The sequence below is a fragment of the Ammospiza nelsoni genome, chromosome 17, assembly GCF_027579445.1.
Source record: "Ammospiza nelsoni isolate bAmmNel1 chromosome 17, bAmmNel1.pri, whole genome shotgun sequence".
Classification (NCBI taxonomy): Eukaryota; Metazoa; Chordata; class Aves; order Passeriformes; family Passerellidae; genus Ammospiza; species Ammospiza nelsoni.
Window position 1 is genome coordinate 9,973,919 of NC_080649.1, and position 23,668 is coordinate 9,997,586.

At 40.2% G+C, this 23,668-nt stretch overlaps 1 protein-coding gene across 1 annotated transcript in view; it reads left to right on the plus strand.

Moving 5' to 3' along the window:
- LOC132081141 (uncharacterized) overlaps positions 1–23,668 on the plus strand; it is a 74,591-nt gene that overhangs the window by 45,196 nt on the left and 5,727 nt on the right. Inside the window, exons 42-65 of the mRNA XM_059484673.1 lie at positions 470–820; positions 1,295–1,426; positions 2,097–2,246; positions 2,714–2,830; positions 2,942–3,062; positions 4,484–4,579; positions 5,596–5,762; positions 8,418–8,555; positions 9,215–9,377; positions 10,053–10,174; positions 11,546–11,686; positions 12,139–12,252; positions 12,642–12,770; positions 13,225–13,315; positions 15,011–15,030; positions 16,102–16,267; positions 17,575–17,759; positions 18,317–18,409; positions 18,680–18,884; positions 19,713–19,900; positions 20,575–20,672; positions 21,064–21,248; positions 22,302–22,504; positions 22,927–23,116. Coding sequence (XP_059340656.1) covers positions 470–820; positions 1,295–1,426; positions 2,097–2,246; positions 2,714–2,830; positions 2,942–3,062; positions 4,484–4,579; positions 5,596–5,762; positions 8,418–8,555; positions 9,215–9,377; positions 10,053–10,174; positions 11,546–11,686; positions 12,139–12,252; positions 12,642–12,770; positions 13,225–13,315; positions 15,011–15,030; positions 16,102–16,267; positions 17,575–17,759; positions 18,317–18,409; positions 18,680–18,884; positions 19,713–19,900; positions 20,575–20,672; positions 21,064–21,248; positions 22,302–22,504; positions 22,927–23,116 — 3,565 coding nt within the window. The remainder of the gene's footprint in view (positions 1–469; positions 821–1,294; positions 1,427–2,096; positions 2,247–2,713; positions 2,831–2,941; positions 3,063–4,483; positions 4,580–5,595; positions 5,763–8,417; positions 8,556–9,214; positions 9,378–10,052; positions 10,175–11,545; positions 11,687–12,138; positions 12,253–12,641; positions 12,771–13,224; positions 13,316–15,010; positions 15,031–16,101; positions 16,268–17,574; positions 17,760–18,316; positions 18,410–18,679; positions 18,885–19,712; positions 19,901–20,574; positions 20,673–21,063; positions 21,249–22,301; positions 22,505–22,926; positions 23,117–23,668) is intronic.

Genomic DNA, 23,668 nt, shown 5'->3' on the forward strand with positions numbered 1-23,668 from the left:
TGAGTGTTTGTAGAAATCCTTTGACAGAATGGAAAGAAACCTTTCATTTGGGATGTTGCACAAGACAAGCTGGAAGTTTAATTATTATAAAAAACAAACCTTCTACAACCAGGTGCAAGAATGTCTGTTAGGCTATGATTTTTTGTACATTAATTTGTTTGAAAACTGAAATTGGTGTGGTCTGGATGAAACATAGAATGTTTAGTAAACTTTGCCAATCTGAAGAAATATGTATTTTATGGTTTTTGTAAATGTAAAACTTCGTAAAGATGGAGAAGGTGTGAATTCTGCAGGACAGTCCTTAAATCATCAGGTCTTATTCAGGAAAAATCACCATCTTTCTTGTTGAGAGGGAGAAAAATGGCAGCTTGGAGATTGTAGGTTTTGTCTCTGATAGTGTATCATATAATATACACTTGTCTTAAAGTGTTTGTATATTCCAAAGGATTTTTTGTTTAATTCTTGATAGGATCTCCGTTTCCCAACTCAGTCCCGGCTCACAGGATCCATTCAGAAGGACAAGTGCCAGGCAGAGCTGCTCTCTGTCCTGGAAACAGGAGGCAAAACTGCCCATCTTGAAGTGAGAGCAGAGTGCAAGCCAAAGCTGGCTCTGGAAATTCATTTCAGGCATGACCTTCCCCAGCTGAGGGAAATCCCAAGGGAAAATGAGCTGTCCATCACTGCACGGAAACACTTCAAATATCTCATTGGAGTTGGAATAAAACTGGGGGCCTGTGAGCTTCAAATGAATGGGGACTTTGACCCTGAAAAGAACCTGCAGTGGAAAATGCTTATAGAAAACAAATGCCAAACAATTCAGGTATGGAAAAGAATTTGCTCCTTTAATGTTGAATTTATACATCTAAGCTAGTATAATGCTATGCTAAAGTCAAAAGACAATAATCTAGGTACTTGAAAGAGGTAGCAGAGAAATAATAAAAACATTCTCTTTAAATGTTGCGTCTTACTTCTGGAGCCAGTCATTTACTGTATTTTCATATGGCATACACCAAATTTGCTGTTAATCAGTACCTGCAGATAATGGACTTCCTTGTACTAGCTCTGATGTGTTTTCTAAAAGATGATTGAGAACTCTGAAGGGTTTTTCTGTTCAGAAATTATGATTATTCAAAGTTGTCTCTCAAGATTTCTGAAATATCCTGTGCTGCCTGATATACTTGATTTACAGCTAGGTGATTAAAGTTACTATTATGAATTAAGTTTCAGAGCTATAATGTATTTGTGGTTAAGTGCTAAAGTGGTGATTTTTAAAAGTTTGTTCTTTCCTTTACAGGATCTTGGAGCACCAATGAAAATTGATGGCTCAGGCTATCTTTTGATGGATGAAATGAACCTAGACTCACAGACACTGATCACTGTTGATGAAAGTAAATTCCGAGGACTCTTTATACTAAAAGTCACTGATGTGAGTACCCTGCAGGCTGTTGGAGAGTGTGAACAAAGTACTCAGTAATGCACTCTAACCTATGTTATTTGGAACAAATAGTCAAGCTAAAGTAATAAATGCCAGAATAAAATTTAAATAATAAAATCTTTGAAAATCTGGCACCTTCAATGTGCAGTAACTGATGCATAGGATAATAGGATATAGGCTCTGGCACTTCCTGAATAATTTCCTTGTTATGCTCTTTATGTGTAAATTTTTGTTGTTTGTATTCTACTGTTGGATGTTCTTACTTTTTGTTTTTTGTATTCTACTGTTCTTTACATCACTGTGATTTACCCTGCAAAATAATAGGCAGTGATTAATGGAGACACTGCTCTTTGTTTATTCAGTTAGACAGCAACACAGGGAAGGCTGTGAATCTCTTGCTTTTCTGTTGACAATTACAAGTTTGGATTCTCTTGTCATCAGAGCAAGAGAGCAGAGAGCAACACAAGTACCTGTTTCCTCAGGTGCTTCACTTTCCTGCCATAACTGGTAATTTTGCATGTTTCTGTGCCATAGAGAAACAGCATAGCTAGTGGGAGTTTAATTCCTCTTAAATGTAGGACAGATTTCTGGTTTGAACTCTGTACTGCAGTGATCTTTGGGTTCTACATGTGCTTTGCTCTGTGCTGTGAAATGTTAACAGGAAAGACAAGAGCTGGATGCAGTGCTAACCCATAACATCCAAGGAGCTGCTGACATTGGCATTCCCATGAAGATGTTACTTGATGTGATATCAGAAAAAAACAATGACTTCTATAAAGGATTTATCAATTTCTGTGTGAACAACAAGCAAGTAAGTGTCTTCTCCATATCAGTATTATTTGAACTAGAAGTTGAACTGAGTTAATTGATTTGGTAAATATTGTTTCTGCAGACAATCCAAATGCAATACTTAGCTGGGCCTGGGTTAGTTCTAAAGACCTTCATTAAATGAAGGCAGTATCTTCAGCCAGTCCTTTTGTCCTTCTGTGCAATTGCTCCTTGCAACAAATTTGACATCATCAATGATCCTTGACTCTCATTTGTAAATGATCTCAAACCTTCCTTATCAAGAATCTCACTTGGTGCAGCATATTCCCTTTTAAAGTACAAAGCTGTGACTTCTAAAAAAATTAGACAGTTGTTCAATGTAAAATTTTCATAGTTTTCATAATTTTATTCTAATGTGTAATTAGTCCAATGATTGTGGTTATTCAGAGAAGTCTCCATGTCAGAGATGTGCCACAGTTAACTTTTGTCATATTTACTTGAACTGAGCAGATTACAGAAGAACTGAACTTTGTCCAGAAGTTGGATGTTGTGTCTCTTAACTACAAACTTACTCATAACATAGACACATTGAAGACTTTGCAAATAAAAGACAGGATTGAGTTGCAGGTATGTTATGAACCTGGAGCCATGGCACGAGGGGGGCAGCAGCTGGGGAAGTGAGATGGCAAAGGGCAGTGGGTGTAGATGGGACTTTACACGTTTGCTGTTTTGGTGAAGGGGAGTCCAGGTGCTCCCTTTGTTCTTGAGGGGAGTCCAGAAGCTCAGTTTGTTCTCATGGGAGAAGAGTTTGGACCAGGACTTTCCACAGGCCTGGGGCTGGAGATTGCTCCAGTGTGGGGTGAGAGGAGGGCACTGCATTTGTGGGTCTGACAGAGCTGCAGTGTTCCCTGCACACACAGGGCAGAGGGGAGCACTGCTGAGATTTCACTGGGTCCTTTCCAATTGGTATTTTCCTTCTGAAATTACTATTACCATTGCCATTACCTGGCATATTTTTTAATCTGATAAACACAAGACTTATTAACCATGTAACTGAATAGCATTAAAGCATGGCCATAATTGAGAATACATGTTAAATGGTTGAATTCTAAAATAAAAGGGACATTTATAACTATGTTGTGTTGTGTTATAAAATGATACAAGATGCATCTTTGACATATCTTTAAGATTATACTGTCTCAATCAAAGAAAGAACCCTGACCAGCAGGAGCTTTAACTTTTACAATTCTGTCTTTTCACAATTTACTTTTGTTGCACACAGGCTATCTTGAACCTCAAAGTCACCAGGAGCTTTAGTTTGAAAGTGCTTTATGGTGCTCACCTAACAGTTCTTGAAGGACAAATTCAGGAGTTGGAAACAAGTACCAACATAACAGGGAATTTCCATCACTCTTTGCCATGGCTGCTACAAGCCAGAGTCCCATCGTCTTTGCAGGTGATTTTGGGGTTTGGTTGTTTTGTTTGTTTTTAATTATAATTATAATTATTGTCCTGTATAAGGATGTAATTCAAGCTCACAGCTTGAATGAAAACTACCATTTTGTAAGGCACAGGATGGAAGCTGAGATTTTCTGATATTTAAAAATTGTGGATGCCTAAAACCTGAACTACTGAAAGTTTCTCCTTGACTGCTTTCTGAATGAGATTCTTCCATTCTGGTCAGTGGTAGTAGAGTGGGTACTGTTGATGTTGTAACTCTACAGGACAGCTTGAGCACATTGCACCAGGGACTGGAGTATTGCTCCTGTGCTCTTTAATGGGAATTTTATACTGAAAGAAGTGTTTCTTTGGGTACTATTTTCAGAGAAGTATTGGAGTAGCTACTATCTGGTAAATATTGTCACTAGGTGTATATTAAGTATCCTTTACAAGAAGGAAGTTGTGTTTGTGGGATAAAAAAGAACCTAATGAAAATTTGCCATAGATCAGTGAGGCTGGCATGGCTTGACATTCATTCAGTTGAATGAGCTTCATACTTGAAAGTCAAAGATGATTAATGGAAGGCCAAGAGACATTTTATTAATGGATAGATGTTGACGTAAGTGTAAACTAGACAGAACTTTCTTTCACTTCCATTTTCTCCTGTCTTAAAACTAAATACTATATAAATATTGTTTTGAGAACTTATATTTACATGTCATTTTTAGATAGATGTGGTTTTTCAAGGGAGAAACACAACTCAAGAGAGATATGTGCACATTGCAGCTGGAGAAACATCAATCACATACATAATAAACTCCCATTATGTTGGCCACCAAGTGGATCTGTTCTGCCAGAGTGTGCACAGCAGTGAGGTACTCCAGGCTTCTGGCTACCCTAAGGCAATCAACTTGATTTTCAGTGTACAGAAATCAGGTGGGTACCTGCCATTCCTGACTGGGTTTTTATTCTACAATAGCTCTATGAGGATGTTTCAGCTGGTCCTTCAACAGGCTACAGACTGAGTAAGATTTGCTGGTAGTACCTAAAAAGAGGCTTTATCTTGTTTGTAAGTGAACTTGTCATCCTGAAACTGCATCTGTGATTAGTTAATGAAGCCAGTCTACCCTCAGAGCTTGCCCTGGCATAAATCCTATCTGCATATCTCTCTTACACTGTGATCAGGTACCTTAAGTGCCCCCAGGGGAATTTATTCATGTTAAAGAAAACTAACAACTGTGAGAGCACCAAAGGGCAGGAATTACTGAGGTTAGCAGGCACTGAATCAATACTGGTGTGAGTGGCCCATTCAGAAAAAGTAACAGGAGAGGAGGGAGAGGCTGTTCTCAGGACAGCCACAGTCACCATGTGATTTCCACCACAAACCCACCATTTCTGTGGGTTTTGTCTTACCTTAAAGAATTTGCAGGGTTTCACATCTCTTATCTCACTTTGATATTTTAGCAGTCTTGTATTTTCCTTTTCAAAAATGAGAAGTTGTAGGACAGTGGGGAAAGGTCTTCAGGTCATGCACTTTGGGCATTGTTGAGCTGCTGTAGCTGGATGCAGAGGAGTCCCTGGAGGTCAGAACAGCTCAGAGCTCTTCCCTGGGAGAGGCTGCTGCAGGCCAGGGATGCAGTTGGCTGTATGGATTAGTCAGCTCTAGCTGCACAAACACATTCCTGACAGGAACTAACTTGCCACTTAACACTGCATGTGGGTACGCAAGCTCTGTTATTACTACAAGACTTTGTAAGGACAAAGTTCAAGGACATCCAGAAAAATTCTGCCCTCCTCCAACCACAGGCTGAAGTTCTTGTAATCCTGAATGATGACTTTGTCTTGATGAATGTATTAAGCTAAAAGCTGTCTGGGTTGATTTTATGCAGGCAGTACTGAAATTTCTCAAAAATCAGCTGCTCAAATTGGAACTGTTTTGTCCCTTCATATAGAAAACAAAGCCAAGACTGTCTGTGAAATCCAGTATGATGAGAAAGATATAACTGTGACTGTGGATGTTGACACAGACTTTGAACTCTCTGGTATATTTGTGTTCATGGCAGAGGTGAAGCATTCAATATCACTTCTCCATCACCTGGGACTTCCCTTCTCTTTTAAGGTAATGCACCTCAAAACTTTTGCTGTGCTTTGATGAAAGCTGTCACTTGAGTTACATTTCCATTAATCCAGAGCATTTCCAGTGGCCTCAGTGAAATTACTCCAGGTTTATATACAAGTGCAGCTGAGAGCTGACTTGGCCCAGTTTATCTGAATCCTCATTTAACTTAAGTACAAAGCTAGTGGTCTGTTTCTAAGGAGCCTGGTCAGGTACCTGAAATCCCCATTTCCAGGGTTAATCATTTCAGGAAGACATATATTTACTGTCACTTTGCAGCTGATAGGGCTCACAAAAGTAGAAAGAACTTTTGGTAGAAAACAGCTGTCCTTCATACCTAGAGAACTCCTTGCCTTGGTTAAACCACTCGTAGCACAAATACCTAAAATGCTTCAGTGTTGAATAAACAGAAGTAGATTTATATTCCAAACTACTTGATAGGATCAACAAAGGCTGTATCTGTTTATCCCTTGGGAGAAAGAAGCATTACTTGAAATGTCCCCTTCCCTTGTGAAGGGTAGTACACAGAAAAACAATTCCAAGTGATCCACCACCTTTTCTTCAAAAAACAGGACATGTAGCTAGGATGCAAGAGTAAAAGTCAACTTTCCTGAACATAAACATTAGATCAATGTTAAACCTGCACATTAAGTATCAGTGTTTCAAGGGAATATTTACTGCCAACCTTTTATTGCAAGGTATAAGGTATTTTCCCTGCTTCTTCCCCATTAATATTTAGTGAAATGTCTTTTATCCTCTAAATGTTTGAATGAAAAAAAAGAAAAGCTGAGGTGGTAATTCTTGAGGTGCCTTATTCATGTATAAGGTATGAGTATAACCAGGGGACTTCAGAAATTACTGTTCCCACAGACTTTGGTAAATACCAGAGTTGCTATTGAAATGTGGGAAATGGCCCTCATCTCTCCTAGAGAAATTCTTTAGCATTTTCAGGATGAGGCTGTAGATGATGCAGCAGCTGTGGGAGGAATGCCCTGGAGCAAAACATTGGTGGAGCCTGATCTGTTTATTAAAAAAAAAAAAAAAAAAAAAAAAGGCACAATTTCTTTCTGGTAGATGAAACATGAGATTGTGGGAGACATAAACAAGAACCAGTAGCTTTAGACTTAAACCAGATAGGGGTACATGGAAAGTAACACTAATATTTGTCAATAATGCAAATGGGTAGCTATGGAAACACACACAAGAAAAAGGAAAACCTCTCATGAGGCTCTTGGTTTACATCTAGCAAGCATCCAGAAGGCCTTCTGGGAGATAAACTTCAGTCAGGATGATGGTTTTAAGTGAGTCAAAGATTGTGCTCGGTTGAGGTGAAATTGGTAGAAGTTATGGCATGTGATTTGTTTATTTTCCCCCTCCACAGATGACAATTCAAGAAGTCATGACTGAAAATGAAACTGAAGGTGCTCTGAGGCTGACCTATGAACAAAACAAAAATTTCTCCTTTTCCATCAGTAGAAAAAAAGACCAGCAAGGGTAAAAGGGTCATTCTGAGCACTATTAAAAAATGTCATTAGGCCACTGATTTCCATGGAATACAGTTACTGTATTCATCACCAAATCACTGGTGAAATGGATAACAAAACTTGGGTAAAGTGAGTAGTCACACCACACACTCTGTAAACCTCAGGGAGTTTCTGAAGGACTGCAGGCAGGTTCTTCCCCTCACAGCTTGGGACCTGTCTCTGCCTGCCCACACAGAATCCAAGTAGCAGACAGTGAAAAAGTCATAAAACTCTAGGCCTGGACCAGACAAGTACTTAAAAATATAACTTAACTTGACATAAATATTTAAATCTTATTAAATTATCTTATTAAATTGTTTTGGCACAGTTTAAACTTGTAAAATTATGGTGACTTGATTTTCTAAGTTGGTGTCAATATGGCTGCATCTGCACAAAACTCTAGGCTTTTAAGGGTGTTTACAGGTGTGATATTTTTAGCCTTGAGGTATTTCAGATATTTCTTAAGTTTCTAGCGCAAGACCTTTGCACTGAAAAGTCTTGTAAGTTCTGTTAAAATCTCTAATCATTGTAAATTCTAAGTTTATAAACCATGACAGTGCTTGCAAAGTAAGATTCCAAAATACCTTTCTCAATTTTAAAAAGCTGATGCATTTGGTATGGCAAAATGTTTTCTGGTCCAGTGGGCTACGTTCTGTCCCTGGGATGCAGACACAGATTTTTTATTGAGCTCATTTTGTGTGACTGTATCAAAAACTGGGAGCTGGGTAAGTGTTCAGTGGCAGGTGCTGCCATTTTAACTCTAAAAGCTGTGGAAACTTGGAGCTAACTCAGATGAACTTGTGCTGCCGGCAAGAGTGGACTTTGTAAAATATTGTTGAACAAGAGAACATTTCTTCCCTTTAGTGAAGAGTTGAATATAAAAGCACTCCAGACTCATCCCTTCTTTCTACAGTACTTCCCCTGTGCAGCACAACTGTCTTCTAAGGTAACTATTTGCAAGTAATCCATTGCATACATCACTGTAAAGTAGACTTGTCTAACGTGTTAGGAGTCAAGCTGCTTCATTTCTAGTACTAGTATCTCTAACATTTTTTTATTATTGAGGATGTTCCTGTTTTTAAAGATGTTAACAATTCCAGTATTTTTTTTTTTCATTTAATGGGAACTTGAAAAGGTAAATTATGATATGAGTGAAGCAAAAGGCAAACTCTACCTCAGGATGGAAAAAAGGGATTTCAACGTTTCAGCAAAGCTAACTTTGACTGGAAGCAGCTACACCAATGCCATTGAGGTGGCACAGACCATGGCCCAGGTTGGTACCATCCACTGCTAGCAAAGGCAGGCTGTGACAGGAGGGCACTCAGGGGTGGCTGCCAAGCAGGGAAGGACAAATGCAGCTCCTGCTGTGTGAGGTGTTCTGCCCTTGATTTCTCCAGTAGCATGAGCAAACATTTGACTGTGGATTAGTTAGAGTTTATATTTGTTTGCTCCTATAGATGGAGCACTCATATAGGATTTATAGGAAATAAGAAAAATAATGTGCTACAAACCGAACCAGTTTTTGTAATGCAGGGACCACACATCTCTTTCTCTAAATAAGAAAAGACATCACAAGTACCTATTGTTGTTTGTGCTGTCTGCTGGATTTATTTTGTAATAGCAGGACTCTTGATGGTTTATTCTGTGAGATAAAAGAAAATCAAACTTAATAATAATCAAAGACTATTGTAAAGGGAATACTCAATTGTTTATGTATGTTCCATTATATGCAAAGACAACTTTTGTAGAAATGAAGACAAGTAGAAATGAATAGTTGCTTGTATGAGAGCAGTGGGCTTAGAGTATCATTGTACTAGACCTTTAAAAACACATTCCTACAGACCCCACAGGACTTTGGGGTACCAAAATTACACTCAGGTTTTACCTTCTCAGAGAACTTGGGGTTTAATGTTTGCCCACTTTTATTTTTAGATAAAAATTCTTCCAAAGCAACTTATGTTTATGACAATTTACCAAAAAGGCAACAGAACTCATCTGCTGAGGCACATTGCCCTGTGGGATGGAAGAGAGATAAAGCTAACAGGCACTTACACTGGACTCTTCCCAAAGCTGCCTGGAGGCCATGGCATTCAGGGTAGGTTTCTCAAGTCTTTTACAAGTGTTCAAAGCAGACTATAAATAAACTCCATAAATCTGATTTCAAAATGCATGTCCAAAGGGTTTCAATCCTGGTTTCAGTTTAGGGCTTCTAAGGTCTGATTTGCTTTAAATTCATTATAGGGTCTGGCTGTTAGAAACATCCACTTCAGAATTCTCTTTCTGCTTTGTGAATATGGAACATAAAACTTGAGTGCTGGGTGCTGAAGGGAGCACTGATCACAGTGGCTGCTACCTTGAGGTGTTAAACCCTTATGTTGAGATTTTATAATGTGAAAATAGAGAAGATAACTGCACTTACCTGTTTGAGTGTTGTGAGCTGTTCCTCTTCCAGTGTAAGGCCATCTCAGTTTCACACAGATTATTTCCCTGGTTGTTGTTGCTGAAGTTGCTCTGGGTGTAGCTGTCAGTCTTTTGGTTATTGCAGGTAACCCCTGTTCTGCTGGTAAATAGAGAGAGGGTTCTGTTCTCACATCTCATGTTGAGCAGACATCAGCACACTGAATTCCTTGTGGCTGCTGGGTAGGGGTGTGTGTGTGAGCAGAGACCACGTTTCCCTGGGAGCCAAGGGATGTCCTGCTGCTGTGGGAAAATGTCCTGGGAAGGGTCATGATTCCTGGTGGGAAATGTTACTTGTTTGTTTTCCTTGTAGTGGAACTTCTCCATCCCCTCTCCATCCCTTTTCCACGGCATGTATGGGCCAACTTATATGTGAAACATTCAGCACGCACTCACCAGGATGTCCTTACTGTCATTTGGAATGAAAAGGACAAGGTACAGTGGCCCAGAGCAAATAAATGTCAGGAGGGTATCAAGAGGGTTTCTTGGTTTTTGCTTGTTTTTTGGTTTTTTTTTTTGTTTTTTTTTTTTTTAAATTAAAAAAGGCACTGAGGCACAAGGGAACTTGACTATAAGGCAAACTGTCCCCCTTCTTGGATCTATAAAAAGTTCTGACTGTGAAAGCTGAGTAGCTGATATTCTTGTAGGAAGTATTTTCAGGCCATAGGATTTTTTTGTTTGCAGTAACCCCACACCTTGCTGCTTAACCAAAGGTAATGAAATGCATCAGCTTCAAAGCACTGGGTAAAGGCCTCTGAGGGTAAGTGGGAAGAATAGCACAAATGTCATGCTTAAAGGAGCTTATGGACAAAGAAATAAAATCTATGACAATTGAGCAAGTGTGAGCATTAGTTGAGATTGAGAAGGATGAAGAACTCATTGCATGGGTATAATAGTGGGTTTACCCACACAGAAGAGGACACATACCTTGCTTAGCATTTTCAGCTTTATTGATTCAGTCAAAGCTCTTTTGTATTTCATTCTTTCACTCTCCTCCTTATTAGCAAGACTTACAAATGTGGAACAGTTTAAACCAGTCTCTGTTTTCATAAAGTAAGTCATCACTATTGTTTAAAAATATAATAAGTGAAAAAAAACTTGGAGAACTTAGGGTAGGTTGACTTCCAGATGTTAATGTGGGACACTTTCCTTACTTGCTGCTAACTGTGCTATCTTTATATGTACATCTGAAATGCAGCACTTTGGCTGAGTAGTACATTATTTTCTGAATAATGGAAAGATAGAAGACAATGTATAAAGTATGCTACCACACATAAACATAAATGTGCCTGCAAAGAGCACAGAATTTTTTTTTCTTTAATAAGTGTTAAAATTCCAAAATTTACTTTAGCAGTTGTACAGAATGTATTTTTTTACTACTTCTTAAATTACCACAATTATTAAAATCCCACCACAATATTTTTCTCTCAATAACTTAGCAGAATTTAGTTCCTGATGAAGCAAATGCTTTTTCTTGTGCTTTACGTTTGCAAGTTATGTCCAATGATTCTGTGGCAGTGCAGCCTGCAGTGCCTAAAGATGAGATCAAAATTAAGCTTCAACAAACTTAAGCATTGTTCATTATTTTAGTAAAATACAGAGAGTAGTTCTGCTTTGAATTCAAGCAGCAAAAATTGTTCTAATTTTACCATTAATTTACCTCACTTCTTCAGAAAGGACTTTACTGTGCTTGTAATTCATCTGAGGACAAGGTAGAGGGAAATCTTAACTGGGTGCATGTTTGAGGTCAGTATGTGAGAGATGTTTTATTTCACAAGTTCCTTTCCCTCTGTTGATGTGGCTCAGATATCAGTGTCATCTTCTCTGAAGATTGGAAGGCACCGGACAAGCTACAGAGCCACTGCTGCCCACCCATTTAATTACACTCTGAAGGAACTGGAGGTGCATTCCCTGTCAGAAAGAAGGGGCAGAAAGTACAACCAGCAGGTGAGATCATGAGGCTGGGCTGCAAAACACACAGCTGTGATACTGCATTGACTGTGAGTGTGCCTTTCATCCCTGAGAACTGCAGAACCATGAATCATCCTGAAAAATGCAGAGAGCACTGAGTTCTGTTATCTCCTTGTGTCCAAACCAGCAGCATTGTTTCCTAGCCAACAGTCTTGCACTTTTAGTATTGACTCATTTTGGATGGGAGGAACCCAGAAGTGCCCAGGAACCTGCCAAGCAATGAAAATGAGACTTTTTGTCCATAAAGCAATGAACAAACTTCTAGTCTGCACGTACAAGAAAAACAAAACAAAAACCCCACAACCTTACAATAAAACCAAACCAGAAGCCCTTTGATACCCCTGTGAAAAAAATGTTTGCCTCCACTGTATGGGGATCATTCTGCTGGTTCTGGTCTTGCTGCTGGACAAATCCTTCTCTGCTTTCAGCTGCAGGTCTCAGGGAATGCTGGGCAGTCTGCTCACCTCCAGCTGGGGCTGGAGGATAAATCCAAGATGGACATCACTGCCTGGGGTGGCTGTGTGACACTCTCTGCAGGCCAGGTATGAGTCTTACATGCCTTGGAAGGGATGAGTGTAGCTGAATTTCTGTGTTTGATCCTCACAGAATGATTTTTTTTTTTTTTTTTGTACTTGTTACCATATGAAAGCCTTGAAGTCAACCTTTTTGTGTCTCAGAGGAAGAAAAATAAATGCTGTGAAAAATTCTGTTTCATGATGCCAGACATGGTTGTACTTGGGCTGCAGCTTTCCCCCAGGACAGAGCTGTCAGCCCCTTAGGTTTGCTGGCAGAGCCTGAAGCAGGATTTCATGGGTCCAGACCATCCAGGGTTCTCACAGGGTGTGTTTTTGTCCAGGAAACCTACTACAAGGATATACTGAACACTTTTTAAATAATGACTTATATGTGTTAATTTTTTCCACTTTTCCAGCTTCAAAGAATATTAAGCATGGAACACCTGCATGCATGTGGGTCTCTAGAGCAAAGACCAACATTGTTTAGTGAATACCTAGATCTGAACTGGGATGACAAAAAATTCAAACACAACTTCACATATAAGGTAAGAGAAGGCAGTTGTATCTGTTGACTCACCATTTTTATGGAAGCTGTTCTCAGTGAATTATTTTGGTTTTAGATGTAATGTTGAGTGGATTTTAAGAAAACTTCTATAGAGCACCGTTTTTTGTGAAATATTATTTCACTTTACCTCTTACATTTTTCTCTACACAGGAAGAAAGCTAAATGGAGCATAGTTAAGAAAGAAAGGGTTCTTCCAAACTAGAGGCTTCACCTGTGCCCTAAATTTGCAAAAGTTGTAGGATGGGGACTGGTAACAAGGCTGATAAACTAAAACATTGTCAAATGGAAATCTTATGTTCTGAAAATGTTACATTAAAATCCTGAAAAACAAAAAAAAGCCAAATAACAAAATTTTAATAACAAAAGCCAGCCCAGGGATGGGATGAGTGGGTTCCAAGGAGTGTCTAAGACCTTGCTGTCATCTTTCATTGCAGAGAAATCAACTCTTGTATCCTGATACGTTTCAGTTAGAAGCTGTTCTGGAAAATATTTTCCTGACTCCATGTGCCAAACAGAAGATTCTAGGTAAAATAGAAACAAACTACACCTCTTGCCTGGATTACTATTCAAGCTTTGAGTTCTGTGACCTTCCAAATGTAAGTCTCACTTAAACACACTGAACCTATTTCAGTTTAAGTGTTATTACTCATTTGGAGACTTAGTTTTCCTCAGCTGCAACTCTTCAGAAGACTTACCATACTTCTGTAGCTTAAATAAATAAACAGTGTCATTTGATGGACTGAGGCAGAAAGGTTCTGTTTGCTACTACAGTGTATTCTATAGGTTCTTTTATGGTTGTAAACTCTCACTTCCTCCATGTTCTTTCTTTCTTGTTCCTCTTTCAGAGGTATCTTAATTTTATGTTTCTGGAGAATACCAAAACAGGCTCATAAGTGATCAAAAAGGAGACTAGAGAGGAGTAAAAGTGCTTTCCTTCCCCTGTGGGTAAACGTCTGCTGGTTTTTGTGATTGCTCTGCTGGTAGTGATGGATTTTTGAACCATAATGTAACCTTATTTTTCTATTACACACATAAACTGAAGGCCACCCATGATCTTCCTTAGGTGCATGCTGGTCCTCAGAGTTGCTTGTAGACACTCACACAGAACTTGGAACCTGCAATAAATATCTCTCTCCAGTTCCCAGTGGCTGAAACACATCTTGCCTTCCTTATTTAGTGTCAGAGCAGCTCATGCTCTGTTGGCAACAGGAAAACTTATTAAGGTGTGACAGAACCTGTTTACAATGCAAAGGTGTATATGCCTGGCACTCCAAAAGCAGGTACCTCTGTACTTTTGGATCATTCTCTTCAAAGGTATCATGGTTTAAGCCTAGCTGGAAATTAAGCACCACAGCCACTCATTCAATCCCCTCTATCCCTATCCTCTCCCTGTGGAATGGGGAGGACAATCAAAAGTAAAACTTGTATCTTGAGATAAGAACAGTTTAATAATTGAAAACAAAGTAAAATAATAATAGTTACTACTAGTAGTGAAAAGGAAAAAAAACTAAATGAAGTGATGCACAAAACAATTGCTCATCACCCTCTGCCCAATGTCAGACCCCCCTTGCCAAACCCAGGTTTGCCCATTCCAGGTAACTCCCCCCAGTTTATGTACTGGACATGATATTCTGTGGGGTGGAAAATCCCTTTGGCCATGTTGGGGCATCTGTCCCAGGTGGGCTTTTGTGCATCTCCTCACCGGCCCAGCAGGAGGGACACACACACACAAAATTCCTTGACTAAGGATAAACAACTGAGCAAAACCAAAACATCAGTGTGTAACCAACCCCATTCCCATTCCAAATCCCAAACTGTACCAGCTGTTGAGAAGAAATTAACTCTATCCCAGTAGAAACAGGACAGTATTCACCTCACTTCCCATGTATCCCCAGCTTTATCAAAACGTCTGGCTAGAGTAGTTGAGAAGAGTAGGAGCAAAAAACATTGGACATTTTAACAAAATACAGTTCTCTGCAGCTGTTCCTCTGGTCTTAGGGTGTAGTCACTGAAATGCTTTGTTAGAGCACAGAAACTGAAGATGTAATGAAGACAGTGCTGTGAGGAGCAGGGAGATGTGCTGATTTTTGAAACTACAAGTTCTGTTTGTGGTGTAATTTAATCAGAATGTTGCCACTGTACAACTTCTAACTACTCAAAGCAGAGTCCATTTGTTTGGAAGAATTTGGAAGCTTTAGCACCTTTTTTGTGCATACATAGGTAATTGTTTTATCTGGAAAGCACCAGCTCAACAAAGATGACATCATTTTGCACTCAGAGGGCAGATTCCACCTTGCTGATCATGGGAGAGATGAGGGGCTGATTGGAATATCCATAAAGAATCAGAGCACTGCTGATGTGAAGAACTATTCTCTGGAAATTGAAGTGAGTTTCTATTTTATTTTACTGCCACTGGGGTTTGGTTTTCAAAGGCCTGCTGTCATCTATTTCCCAAAGAGACCAGGTGCAGGCAGTGACTGTAAAACAGCAAGCAAGAAAACACTCCTGGTTTCTGTAGTGCTCTCTAAAGGAGCAGTCAGGCAGCGTCCATGCAGTGTGACCGACAGACAAAGGAAGGCACCAATATGAGTTCTCTGTAGAGCTGTCACAAATATAGCAAGTGTATTTTTGGTGGAGGCACAATTTTAAGAGGCACAAAACGGCTCATATGATGCTCATTCTGAGACAAATCTCTTCGTTTTTCTCTCCCTCCCCCATTTCACATTTGCTTTTAATTTCCTGTGAAATTAAAATGGTGGAGATACCGATGGAGACAACAGAGCGAGGCAAAAAACTAACGGGGTTGGCACCATCCAAACTCTTCATTAGCAGGAATGTAGGTAGTCAGGCACTAACTGAGACAATAGATCATCCCTTAACAAAATAATGATGATGATTTAATCATCAGTAACAAATACTAAATTATTTTTCCATTCCTCTCTCTTTAGAGAGGAGAGAGATTAAATGAGTATCAGCTGCTCTGCATCAGCTTGCTTCGTTCTGTGTTTTGGAATAAATGGCACAAATCAGCAGCTTCACAGAGAACTGACTGGGACATTATGTTTCTTTCATTGCTTCCATTAAAATTTTGTCCACAAGTCTTGTGCTATCCAATCATTCAGCTCCTGGGCCAATCACTCTGATGCTTGTGCCTCTCTTAGTGAAACTCCTGCACAGTGCACAAGCATTGGGAAACATTTCCCTCACCACTTATCCTTTTGTGGGAAGCACTGATATTTGAGCACCATCTCTAAATGATCATTAATTCTGTGTGGTGGCTTTGAATAAATGTTTTTCCTTTACTGCTGCAGTTAAGAGCCTTTGAAGATATTTGGCTAGGCCTGACAGGAACTGCTGCTTCCTCATCTGTCCAGAGCCAAATCCTGGTGGAGGGGATTATTGATCAGAAAGAGAAAGTAAAAGTAGCTGCTTCAAAAGGAAAGGAGTGTTTTCAGTACTACATGGGGTATCTGCAAGGTATGTATCTCACTGACCATGCTCTCAGCCACAGGGCTTTGGTTTAGGTCATCCTGCAAATACAAACACCATGGAGCTGGACTTGATGATCCTGCTGGGGCCTTTCCATCTGGAGCTATTTTGCAACTCCCAGTGCATTGCTCTGAAGAGACAGGAACAAAGTCGTGTCTCCAGCACTGAGCTACTCATTTCATTCAAGCTATGGTCTTTCAGATAAAGAAGAGCTGAAGTTTAAAATTTGTTACAAAGTTCAGTTTGGGACACATTTTTGTATTATTGCAACATATGGTAACAAAAGACAGGATTAATTTCCTCTTGATTTAATTATCTTAAAGTTTTGTGCGTTAAGACAATCATTGCATTCCAAAGTCAGTAAAGGAAATGAGACGGGCACCTCCAGGGACTGACTGCACCACATGCTGGAACAGCTGTGTGAGCTGGGATGTGTGAGCTGGGATGTGTGCAATCACTGCCTGCAGGGGACTGTCTCACAGCAGTCAGCTCTGACAGACAACAGAGAGGAAAAAAAGGCCTTTGTTTGAAGTTATGTCTGAATTCTAGATGAGTAAAGAGAGGTGAAATGAGCTGCAAGAGGTGAGGCTCATCCACATTTCAGCTGCAGTTAGAGTTGGGTGCAAACCAAATAGATTTTGTGGTATCCCAGTTGTCTCAAACTCATGTTGCTGACAATCCCAGCCCTTGTTTCACTTATGGATTTGCTATTCTACCCTTCTGCAGGGAAGTTTCTCTCAGGTTCATGTCCTCACCTGTAAGTGCTATGATGTTTTTGAGATTAGGACCATTAGTTTGTGAATCACTGAAGTGAGAAGTTTGTAGAAATGACTCAACTCAGCTCTCTCAACCCAGATTCTACGTGTACCCTGCCAACCACTTGTTTATGCTCATCAGTGCTTCTGTAGAAAAGACGTGTGTGTGTGGAACTGACAGGCTTTCATTTAAGGGCTGAGCAGTTTTGAAACATCTGCAACAAAGGACACTAAAGTGAGGACTAAAGTAGAAAAAAAGGCCTTGTAAATCAGTATGACCGAGAGATTTAGATTTACATTAATCCAGTGCTTCCTTTGCAGTAGCAAATCTGTCTGTGTAATTCATTAACAAGCCACACAGAAGAGATTAAATCCTGACAGAGATCTAATTGTCTCTTGTTTATCTCTTCTGTTTTGTTTTTTCCTCCACACCTAACACACTCAAGCTCTGATTGATCACCAAAGTAATTAAAAGCTGGCTTGAAACAATGTCTGTCAATGTTGTTCCTATAAATGAAGGCTCTTTTTTCATTCCTTAAGGGGATTTGGAAGAAGGAGTGGAAGTCAGTGCTTGTTCCGATGGGAAACACATGGCTGCCATTAACACCTATCTCAGCATCAATGGTAAAAGGCACGAAAACGTGGGACAAGTAACTCTAGCAGCTGCTAATGGAAGCTTGAGTTTTCTGGCCCATGGATGTGGGGATCCAGTTCTTAAGGCTGAGGTGAGACCCTTGAGTGGCTGTTAAATGCAGCGTGATTTTCTCAGAATTTTATTTTTTTATTTTGATGGAGCACCTTCCATGCAGGCGAGTTGGTGAGTAACCAGGCAAAATGATGCAATGTTTTAATTATTTTCACGTTGATGTGAGAAGTTACCACGGTGAGAACGAAGAAATTCAGCCATGCCTAGAGATAGAAAATACAGGACCCTCTTCTAACGGGTGGATCCTCTGAGGAGGGTGAGTAAATAAAGTGAGAGCAGCAGTAACTGCTCAGCCTGATGGTTACAAAACTGATGATCAGAATCCTGAACGTACTTTCACTTTTATTAGGGTAGGGTTTCACATACTCTCTACTTGGGGAAGGCTTTTTGCTTTCTACCATTTGTCTTTTCTGTTCCCTTGTCTGCATTGAATAATGCAGAAGTAGTTTCCCCTAAGAAATGTGAGGCCACTGTGGGTGTTTGCTGGCCCTTAAACTAGTACAAACTTTGAATGATTTGGATCCAGCACAAGCAATTTTAAGTAAGGAATTCAAGGTTTTAACAATCTTCTCACAGAACAAGCTTAATGAAATTGGGAGCCTTTTGAAAGCCACACTGACTGAGAAGATAAAGAAGTTTGATGGATACCTGTGGAGATTCAGAAGATCAGTAAGTGTCTGTACATGATCTGTGAAAACACCATGAAGTGTTCACGCAGTGTTAGTTAAACATCATTATATTGCCTGCAGCTGTTTTGTTTTGCTCAAACATTTCGGTGATTACTCCTGTGCTGACCTGTACACAGAGACAAAAAGCGTTTAATGTATCATGTATCTCTGCACCAACCCTGCAGAGTCAGAACTGCCTCGCAGTGATGTCAAAGCTTTGCTTGAGATCACTGTGTGTTTTTAAATCGCTTCTTTTTTGGAACCACTGTAGGTGCAGCATGTTGGTTTCCTGTCTGAAGCAGCTGGCTGGCCTTCAATGGCCTTGCAAAGGGCAGCAGGATTCCTGCACAGCGGGGCCACGGCTGTCACCCAGGTGTGGAAGCAAAGTGGAATTGGGCACGTTCTGAGAAGCAGGATCCCACTTTACCTGGAGAAAATTCAAGATGTTGTCCAGCAAATGCAGAATGAATTACAAAGTAAGCAAAAAAGTGCAAAACAAGAAGAGGGACAATGTCAGTGCAGGTCAAACCAAACTTCGGTGTAAACTACAAAACATACTGAATAACACAAAGGTTTCTATTTTGATCTAGGAAGAAGTGCTGAGCTTGGCTCTTAGTGTACAGAGTGGGAGCCTTGATGCAATAAGCTCTAAGAAAGCTCTCTGTGAGCACCTTTCTAATGAAATCAGTGGTGAGGCTCTTTCTTGCTCACAGGAGGCTGGGTTCAATTGGATTAGAAGAGAGTCCTTAATTCCTAAGCTGAAATATTTCTGCTAACAGTTCCCTGGCAAGCCTTTCCTCCCAAAGGGCTGTTCATATCCCTCCTTGAGTTTTTAATGCTTGTGCTAATTGGATTTCACTTGATCTGATTTTTTCCAAGCCTATCCAGTAGCCACTAATTCACTGTTCAGCTGAACTGTGGCCCATACTGAAACCTTTGAGAAATGTGGTCAGCTGGAATTAGCTGTGAGAACCTTCAGTTCTCACAAGGGCAAAACCTCACTTAGCTCTAGGCTATTCCCTCTCAAAAGTTAAATTTGGTTGATATACCATAACTGAAATCAGTTGTGACCAAACTGTCCTGTTGCTGAGCAGCAGTGTATTTATAAGGGGTCAGGGTCAGAGCAAAATGGCTCTTTCAGTTCACAGCAGTGCAATGTGCCTGACTGCCATGGAGACACAGCTGCCTCTTGTACTTTTCTGTGCTCCCCCTTCACTTCTGCTGCAAGCTGGGTGGGACCAAACAAGCAAACAGCCATTTGTACCAAACCAGCTAAGGCTGTCTCATTAATGTGCTTGCTTCAGAGCCATTAGCAACTTTGAAAGATGCCTACTACGATGTAACCTTGAAGCCACTGGATGAAGTCTGGAAAGAGAAGACAGAAGAGCACATGAAGAAAATCCTGGCTTTCTTACCCAAGATTGTAAAAGATGTGTGGCTAATGAAACCAATTCAGATGGCATTAAAGGTTGTGAAAGCAGGCTTGGATATGGTTAGTATAACTCTGTTCTCCATTTGCAGTTCAAGGCCTACAAATTTAAGTCTCAGCTTTGAACTATGGATGCACATACACATTTTTGTTTATGGAAATAGTGCAGTTGTCTTTCCACATAATAGCTTGTGCACAGCTGATTTACTGTTCTTGCAGTATTTGTCCTGCTTTGAAAGAGTACTTTTCCAGCTAAAGGAGATGGAAAAGTCTTCAACTAAGTCTGGTTGAAATCACAGCAGCAGTATTCTGTCATTCATGTAGCTTTTACTTTTCTTGCATAGAAAGGAGAAATTGTGATTCCAATAAACAAGTGTACAAATATATCTAGGCTCTTCTAGTTGAAATGAAAAGCATAAAAGAGACATCATGAGGCTAATTTATATTACTAAAGATACCAGTCCTTTCTAAACTATTGAAGCACATTAACTTAGTGAAGCATTGCTACACTTGTCATGTTATTTAGGAGGAATATATTTCTGTCCATTGGTGCTGTGACTAGAGTCTGTCCTCTGGATATTATTAACCTCTACATGACAAGATGCTGTCAGACAGGAGGCAAATGCAAGAGACACTGAAGTAGTATTTTGCATTTCTTGATTTAAAACTCATTTGCAAGTACTGACTCTGCCCTGAAGTCACACTGAAATTGCTTTTATAATCTGTGACTCCAACAGGCTACCCAGCAGGTGCTCAGGTGGGCAGAGGCCACGTTTTCCAGAGCTGTGAGCAAGATCCGGAAGCCCTTGCTGCACCTGTACAGTTTTTCACCCAGGTAACTGGTGGCTTTGCAGGATCCCTGCTCTGGGCAGTGCTCTAAAAGGATGTGTGCATAGTTATTCTTCAGGTCAGTGTGCAGCTGAGGGTTCTGGACAGCCACCCAGCCACTCTCTGCTTTGGTCACATCACATCCTAATGTTTATTGCTGTGGGCTGCCAGACCCACTGTGTTTGAAAGGAGCTACTGGGCAGCAAGCAGGGTATCAGTAACTGATAGCTGGCCTGAGGTGACCAGGGGAAGTGCAGCTCCTGGCCAGAGGAGGGTTGTTTTTGTTGTTCAAACCAGACTACAGTTCTTATGAATATTTCACTTCAACATTTCTAATAATAAAACAAGAGCATTTCATCAGTTCAGCAGATAAGGGGTGTTCCCTTTGTATTCTACAGGAACTGTTCAGTGGCAGGAAAGCTGCCAGTACTACCTAAAGCAGACCTGTCCCTGCAGCTGGCAAACGTTACCACTTACCTCATTGGAGAAAAACTAATGAGGCCTCTGCAAGACCTCTACAATCTCAACATCCTTGCAGAGTACTACAGAATCAAAAGAAGGATGATGGAGAGCCCCTTTGAATGTAAGCCCTTTCAAAGTGCTGCTTTGTTTTGTACCTGGGTCTATTTCCACTCTATAGTACTGTATTCTAAAAATTGTATCTGGGATAGGAGTTTACATAGAGATGGTCACCAATTAATAATTTTCTTATCACCTTACATATACTCTTGTAAGATGATATGTAGAAGATCAACACTCTGGGCAAAGCTGGCAGGCAGTAACACTGTTCTACTTAATATTCATGCAAATTTTGTAACTCTACACCTCCTACTCTGGAGACTAGAAACAGCAGGTGGTATTTATCCGCCTTATCCATATGCTCTTGTGAGCTGATGCTATGGTTCACTGCCACTCTCACCTGCTGGCTCTGTGTCCTTGGCACAAAGGCTTGGAAACTTCAGCTCTGCTGCCTCTAGGATGAGCAAGCTCAGCCCTACCAAAGCTTCATCCACAGTACTGCCTGTAAAAGTATTGCTACATGCTAAAGGAATGCACCAACAGTCCCAACTGTCCCTTAGAGAGAATGGCTTTTCCAGAAATCCCTTTTTAATGGTTTCCTCCCAGTACAGAGACCCAACAAAGGGCTGTGAAAGCAGCTCCTAGTGACCCAATAATCTGAGTCATCTATCAGCAGGGTTTCCTGGATTGCAGTTGTTTGATGCTCTGATTTAGAAGGGTCATTTTTAGAGACAATTTTTGAGAATTAATATTCTTGTGTTTTCTGCATAAGAATGTATAATGTGTGTGTGTTTATAAATATGACTGTCAAGTACTACAATGACAAATCAAGGTAAGCTCTGAATCCCAGTTCAAGTTTATCAGAGTTTTATGGTACTCAGGTAAATTTACAACAAAAAATTAATCATTACATTGTTTTGTTTCTGAGAAAAGTTTTTTTTTGCAGAGCAACTACATTGTAACTAATTAAAATTTAAGTGTAGTAATGTCACTGTAATAATAAGTTGAGAAATTATTTTAAGAGTATGACAGCAAGAAGCTGTGTGTTGCATTATGTGCAGCATTTACTGCTCTGTGGAAAACTCACTGATGTTTCTTCTGAAATACCATTCTCCAGATCATGCTATGATAGTTGGGAGCAAGCATCTTGTGACTTTTGATGGAAAAATGTATGATTTGGCATCAAAGTGCAGTGTTCTTCTTGCCAAGGATTTTGTTCACAGTGCTTTCACTATAATACTAAATGAGGAAACTAGGAACTCCAGATCACTGTATGTAGAGATGAATCAGACTGTGATCACCATCTACCCACGACTAAAGGTAGGAAGATAAAGTCAAACATTTTTTATTTTTGGCAAAAATTTTCTTCAGCTGACAAAAAAAGTTTTTAAAATATTAATGCTCAAAATATAGATCAGAAGCACTCTCAGCCAATGGCTTTAAAGTAACAGCTTCTTAAAAAGAAAACACCTCTCCAAAACAAAACCAGTTTGCCTCAAGGGCTGCCTCTTTGCTCTCTGTATATGACACAAACTTTTCAACTTCCCTCTGACATGGTCTAAGAGAATGGCACTGAGAGGGAGACTTTGTTTTTTTTGCTCTTTCAGAAGTTTAACACAGCCCTGTTCTTATTCCCTTAATTCTGGGCTAAGTTGTCTCATTGCACCTGTAAATTCACTGTGCTTGCCTGTGACTGAACTGTCCCTATGACAGGTGTGAAACTTCATTTTCATTTAAAACAGATATCCAAGATGTATAACTTCTCCCTTATGGAAGAGAACTGCCAAGTCCTGGATCAATCCCCTGAAAACAGTACCATGAATTCAAGGCAAGGAATCAACAAAATAGAAGTATCTGATCAGAAAGGAGTTTCTGTCTCTTGTGACTTTCAGTATGATCTCTGTACTGTCACTCTGGCTGGGTGGCACCATGGTGAGCATCAATCATGCAGCTGTTGTCAGCTGTTAGTCATTTTGCTATCTCTCTAAATTATCTGTATTACTGGTAGTACCAGCATCTGTGCTTTCACTTTTTTTTTCCCCCTCTTCACTTACACCCTGGAAATGGCCCTAGGCATTCCCAGTAATTGCCAAATAGAGCATGGAATGCACCATTCCAGGGAGAAGAGTAATCTTCTGGATTACTGCTGATTCAATGCTATAAAGCAGACAGAAATCAGAGGCACTGCAGTCAGTGCAGCCCCAAAACCTGGCTGAAATCTGCTCTAGAGCAGCTCTAGACCTGCAAGACAACTACAGAGGGAGGCCCAAAACCTCACAGTTTTTTGTATACTTGGAATGCATTCCTGTAGCATCCATGTACCCTACATTATTGTAAAAGTCACCCTCCACAGATTAGCAGAGAATGGATGTGATGTTGTGATGTGCTCAGGAGCCCATGAGCAGCTGAGACACAAGATGGCAATGCAGGCTGGGCAGCTCCTCCACAATAGAGCTGAACCTGCTGGCAGAATAATCAGAGCCC